This window comes from Egretta garzetta, unplaced genomic scaffold (assembly GCF_000687185.1).
Source record: "Egretta garzetta isolate BGI_Z169 unplaced genomic scaffold, ASM68718v1 scaffold362, whole genome shotgun sequence".
NCBI lineage: Eukaryota > Metazoa > Chordata > Aves > Pelecaniformes > Ardeidae > Egretta > Egretta garzetta.
In genome coordinates this window covers 34,665-40,915 of record NW_009258885.1, presented here as the reverse complement: position 1 = coordinate 40,915, position 6,251 = coordinate 34,665, and the positions used below count along the sequence as shown (strand labels likewise).

The window sequence follows — 6,251 nt, the reverse complement described above, 5'->3', positions numbered from 1 at the left end:
TCACCGCCGTCATCCCCACCAACGTCTTCGGGCCGCACGACAACTTCAACATTGAGGATGGCCACGTCTTGCCGGGGCTCATCCATAAGGTCTACCTGGCCAAACGTGAGTAGGGCAGGACTTCTTATGGCTTTTTGGGGTGGGGAGGGTTGGGTTTTTTGGTTTATTTCCCCTCACCTTGCCTGCTCCATGAGCTCTGCAGGGTAGCCAGGGGCAGCGAAGATGTCTGATGCTCATGGACATGCTCTCCTTTCTCCCACAGAGACCGGCTCAGCTCTGACCATCTGGGGCACGGGCAAGCCCAGGAGACAGTTTATCTACTCCCTGGTACGCATGGCCTCAGGGAGCACTTGCATCTCACGGCTTGGGGAGGGCAGCGTACGGGGCTGGGGGGGGGACCGGTGCCTGGACCCCAGCAGGGTCTGAGCCCACCTGGGTTGTCCTGGGCAGTGTTGGCCATCCTCAGGGTTGGGTTCCCTTGCGATGGGAGGGCTAGGGGACAGCAGCCACCCTCCAAGAGTCATCTGCCCCTCTGCAGGACCTGGCCCGGCTCTTCCTTTGGGTCCTGCGGGAATATGATGAGGTGGAGCCCATCATTTTGTCAGGTAAGTCCCCATAACCCCCCCTCCAGCCCCTTTCCAAGAGGACGGAGGAACAGCCACAATCATGCCCTCCTCCACAGTGGGAGAAGAAGATGAAGTCTCCATCAGGGAGGCAGCGGAGGCGATCGTGGAGGCCATGGACTTCAGTGGAGAGCTTGTTGTATCCTTCACCACAGGCTGGTCCATGCCAGGCTACTGTGGCATGGGGGGCACCCCACTTTGCACCAGCAGATGTAGGGCTCCAGGGGAGATGGCGTGGTCCAGAGCAGCATCCTGGTGGAAAACCTTTGGTTTCCCTTGACCCATCCCATGCCAGTTCGACACCACCAAAGCAGACGGGCAGTTCAAGAAGACGGCCAGCAACGCCAAGCTACGGCGCTACCTGCCTGGCTTCCAGTTCACACCCTTCAGGCAAGGTGAGATGAGGGGCTCCAGGAAAAAGGGGGGGTCCTCCCACTGCCATTCGCCTTGGTGGCATCAGGGTGGTCCATCCTTCAATACCTAAAGGGGGGTTACAAGAAAGATGAGAACAGACTTTTTAGTAGGCCCTGGGGCGATAGGACAAGGAGTGATGGTTTTGAGGGGAGATTCAGACTATCATAGAATACCGGGTTGGAAGGGATGTCGAGGATCATCTGGTCCAACCTTTCTAGGCAAGAAAATTTAGGACTAGATCCAAGGAAGAAATTTTTTATGCTGAGGGTGGTGAGACACTGGCCCTGGTTGCCCAGAAGGCCGCCTCCACCCCCCCCAACGTCTTCGGGCCGCACGACAACTTCAACATTGAGGATGGCCACGTCTTGCCGGGGCTCATCCATAAGGTCTACCTGGCCAAACGTGAGTAGGGCAGGACTTCTTATGGCTTTTTGGGGTGGGGAGGGTTGGGTTTTTTGGTTTATTTCCCCTCACCTTGCCTGCTCCATGAGCTCTGCAGGGTAGCCAGGGGCAGCGAAGATGTCTGATGCTCATGGACATGCTCTCCTTTCTCCCACAGAGACCGGCTCAGCTCTGACCATCTGGGGCACGGGCAAGCCCAGGAGACAGTTTATCTACTCCCTGGTACGCATGGCCTCAGGGAGCACTTGCATCTCACGGCTTGGGGAGGGCAGCGTACGGGGCTGGGGGGGGGACCGGTGCCTGGACCCCAGCAGGGTCTGAGCCCACCTGGGTTGTCCTGGGCAGTGTTGGCCATCCTCAGGGTTGGGTTCCCTTGCGATGGGAGGGCTAGGGGACAGCAGCCACCCTCCAAGAGTCATCTGCCCCTCTGCAGGACCTGGCCCGGCTCTTCCTTTGGGTCCTGCGGGAATATGATGAGGTGGAGCCCATCATTTTGTCAGGTAAGTCCCCATAACCCCCCCTCCAGCCCCTTTCCAAGAGGACGGAGGAACAGCCACAATCATGCCCTCCTCCACAGTGGGAGAAGAAGATGAAGTCTCCATCAGGGAGGCAGCGGAGGCGATCGTGGAGGCCATGGACTTCAGTGGAGAGCTTGTTGTATCCTTCACCACAGGCTGGTCCATGCCAGGCTACTGTGGCATGGGGGGCACCCCACTTTGCACCAGCAGATGTAGGGCTCCAGGGGAGATGGCGTGGTCCAGAGCAGCATCCTGGTGGAAAACCTTTGGTTTCCCTTGACCCATCCCATGCCAGTTCGACACCACCAAAGCAGACGGGCAGTTCAAGAAGACGGCCAGCAACGCCAAGCTACGGCGCTACCTGCCTGGCTTCCAGTTCACACCCTTCAGGCAAGGTGAGATGAGGGGCTCCAGGAAAAAGGGGGGGTCCTCCCACTGCCATTCGCCTTGGTGGCATCAGGGTGGTCCATCCTTCAATACCTAAAGGGGGGTTACAAGAAAGATGAGAACAGACTTTTTAGTAGGCCCTGGGGCGATAGGACAAGGAGTGATGGTTTTGAGGGGAGATTCAGACTATCATAGAATACCGGGTTGGAAGGGATGTCGAGGATCATCTGGTCCAACCTTTCTAGGCAAGAAAATTTAGGACTAGATCCAAGGAAGAAATTTTTTATGCTGAGGGTGGTGAGACACTGGCCCTGGTTGCCCAGAAGAGTGGTAGATGCCCCATCCCTGGAAACGTTCAAGGTCAGGTTGGACGGGGCTCCGAGCAACGTGATCTGTTTGAAGATGTCCCTGCTCACGGCAGGGTGGCTGGACAAGATGACCTTGAAAGGTCCCTTCTGACGCAGGCCATTTGATGATTCTATAAACCAACAGCGTTCCCAATCCCCAAACCCATCCCATCTTCTCCTTCCCCAGCCGTGAAGGAGACCTGTGCCTGGTTCAGTGCCAACTACGCCAACGCCAGGAAGTGACGGGCCAACGCGGCACCAGGACCGGCATCACCCGGCACCATCCTCTTCAACTCAGGGTTGTCCTTTGCTGGGGCAGAGGACGTTTTTGGGTGGGGGGTGGGGGTGGTGAAAGTGACATTTCCAAAGTTAAAAGGGAGTGGGGAGGCAGAGCCCAGTGAGCAGTCCCCACGTTCCTGCCTGCTGCTGAGACCAGCGTGGGATACCGAGGGCAGGGCAGGGAGGAAGGTTGGGGCACCCTGAAGGTGCTGGGACCCCAGACAGGGTGGTAGCCACCAACCGGAGCCCCCACCACCGCCGCCTTGGCCATATGCAGGATGCTGGCAGCTCCTGCTGAGCTGTAATGGGCTACACTTTTAATTACCTGTAATTAGGCTGTAATAAAGGGAAGGTGATCAGGGTTGTTTCTCCAGCGTAGGAATGGCAGCTCGTTGCTTTCGGCACATGGGGATGGTCCTGAAGCCCCCAGCAAAGCCACCCCTGCCCCAGCATCAGGATGGGGGTGTGGGGTATGGAACTGGAACAGGGAAGGCTCCAGCTGTAAATATGGCATTTATTAAAATATATGCAAATAGCATAAAACCGATGGGACAAGGAGCATCTGCCCCGCAGCACGGTACCGTATCCACAAAAGGGGGTTAAAACCCCTCTGGGAGGGGGTAGAGGCTGGTGGGGGGATGAGTCCATGGCCAAGCCACTGCGCAAGGCTCAACCAGGGATGTGGACGTGGCAGAAGTCCTGGCCAGGGATGGCTTTCTTAGAAGTGTAGAATCATGGAATTGTTTAGGTTGGAAAAGACCTTTAAGATCATCAAGTCCAACCATTATCCTAACCTTGCTATCCCACCACTAAACCATGTTCTTCTGGCACTGCTGCCCAGCCCCGGTGAGCCCCTGGCCTGGGGACCACAAGGACCCATGGAAGAGAGACCAGCACCCCAAGAAGCCCACAAGAGGGGTTGTCCCCCCACAGGTCAATGGCTACACCCTGAGCACCAACGTGCCCCTGGAGAAGGGATGTCCCCTATGGTTGGCACTCACGCATCGCTGGCCAGAGACTGGTTTGGGTCATAGGGTTTGAGCTCTCGATGCTTCCTGGTGCCCAGGGCCAGCTCTGGCATCGCCTGGTAGGGGAAGAAGGAGTTCAGACAGGGCATCCTCCATCCCTGCTGACCCTCCTGTCCTGCAGGAGATGTCATTTGTCTCCTGGGGACATGTGGGTCATACGGGACGGGGTGCCTTGGCCATCATCCATCCTTGGAGGACACCCCCATCCACCCAAAAGTCCTCCCTGGGTGTCGTGTCCCCGCAAGCTCTGTGGCACCAGCCCTGGCCCCTCTCCCAAGGGGGTGTCCAGCACCCAGAGGTGCAGTCACGATGAAGACACCCCAGCCCTAGAGACCCTGGCCCTCGGAGGGACCCACCTGGCTCCCAGGAGCAGGGTCTGGCCTGACCTCGGGACATTCCACCCAGCACCTAACCCCAGCTCAGGCTTACCCCACACGAGCTCAGCTTTGTCCTCCAGCCACCACTGCAGATGGGTGACACCCACCCTGCTAAGCCGGGGAGGTCCCTGTCATCGCTGGGGGCTGCTCCAGGCATGAAGACTCTGCAAGAACATGGCATGGGTGGTGACGCATTCCCAGCACTGCTGTCCCCAAGTGTTGGATGGGGACACCCTGGGGTGGTGCACGTGCCCTAGCATAGCTTGGGGACCCTCTGGGGTAACAAATGCCCCAGCACAGGATGGGGATGCGCTGGGGCTTCAGACCCCTGTCCTACAGCCACCACACCTCCCACCTCATGGTCATCTCTCCCATGTCCTCCTCGCCTGGCTAGCTCTCACCTTGCAGGCAGCTCATCTCCATCCTGTCCAGCTCCTCCTGCAGCACCTCCATTTCCTACTCCCTACGTGGGAAGAAGGAAAAAGCAGAGCCCCATCACCTTCATGGCTTCTGTGTCACCATCATGGTGGCAGCCCCCTTCTCCAGCCTCCCCACACCCTTCTCCGGGCAGAAATAAGCCAGGTAGTCAGCATGAGGTGCCCAAAAGCTGCAGGCAAGCCATCGAGATGTGTCCTGCCCCCTCCTGGGGACCAGCAGCCCACCCTGGGGACCTCTGCCCAGGCAGCAGCAGGATGAGACAGCCAGGATGGGTGCCCAGGCTGGATCCTAGCAGCTCCCAAGGGTGCCATGCCCATCCTGTCCCCCGCCAACCATCTCCTACCTGTCCGGGGTGGGGGAGAGCGGGTGACGGGGCTCTTCCCAGGGAAGCACCAGCCAGGCTCCCCCAGCACCGTGGCGGGTGGGCGGCCAGCACTGGCCACTGCCCTGCGGGGAAGTGAGAAGGTGGGAGAGGGCAGAGCGACCCCAACCTACCCCTGTAGCACCCCCCAGGGCACTGTGTTCCCAACCAGGTCCCCTCACCCCTGTCCCCACCTGCCACGGCAATGGCCAGGAGAGCAGAGAGTGCCAGGATGCTGAAGGAGCTCACCAAGGGCGCTAGAGGTGAGGAAGAGGAGGAGGAGGGTGGCATGGGCACCAGTAGCGTGACCAGCAGCACAAAGTAGGAGCCATGTAGGATGCAGGTGGAGATGGTGGTTGGGCTCCAACCTGTGGGACGGGGAGTGAGAGCCCAGCGTTGGCACCCACCAGCACCCATCCGCCCTCCAGCACCCACCCCTGGCTGGGTCCAGGATGACGTGGAGGTGCTGCAGACTGTTCTCCAGCCATCTCCATGCACCCTCCATGGATGCCAGCGTCAGCCCTAGGTTCCAGTTGACCCACTGCAGCTTCTTCATCACCTGGCGCTGCTGGGCTGGGAGAAGGGCCAGGTCGCTCTCTGCACAGGGAGGAGATGGATATGGCGTTGGGATGAACTGGGAAAGCTGCAGCCAGGGGCATCCTGGTGCAGAAAGAGCTGGGAATGGGGTTTGCCACATTCCCACCTAGTTGGGAATAGACATCCCGAGCTCTTTCCTGCGCATGGTGGAGGTCGGACAGGACAACCCCATGCCCTTCCTGGCACCCCGTGGCCACTCATGTTCCCTGTCAGAAGGCACAAGAGGTTGGGTCGGTCCCCAAGGTGGGACACAGGGGTGTAGCAGTGTTCCAACTGGTGGCTTTTACCCATCCGCTGGGTGATGTCCTCCATGGGCTTGGGCCACCCAGCGCTGCCCACTGGTGCTGAGGGTCTCATCCAGTGCCGGCCACCGCAGGCTGCGGTGGATGGGGATCTCCCGTCTCAACCGCAGCCACCCGCTCCCGCAGCTCCTCCTGCCTCTCCTGGGGTGAATATTGGGGGGGGGGTGATAGGGGGGGG

The 6,251-nt window shown here is 59.3% G+C and overlaps 1 protein-coding gene across 1 annotated transcript in view; it reads left to right on the top strand.

Moving 5' to 3' along the window:
• Positions 1-2,998, top strand: part of GFUS (GDP-L-fucose synthase) — a 7,058-nt gene extending 4,060 nt beyond the window's left edge. Inside the window, exons 9-14 of the mRNA XM_035889627.1 lie at positions 1-105; positions 263-327; positions 539-605; positions 683-762; positions 919-1,018; positions 2,879-2,998. The exon at positions 1-105 is cut by the window's left edge and continues 4 nt beyond it. Of these exons, the coding sequence (XP_035745520.1) occupies positions 1-105; positions 263-327; positions 539-605; positions 683-762; positions 919-1,018; positions 2,879-2,934 (473 nt within the window). The 3' untranslated portion in view covers positions 2,935-2,998. The remainder of the gene's footprint in view (positions 106-262; positions 328-538; positions 606-682; positions 763-918; positions 1,019-2,878) is intronic.
• The last annotated feature ends 3,253 nt before the right edge of the window (positions 2,999-6,251 follow it).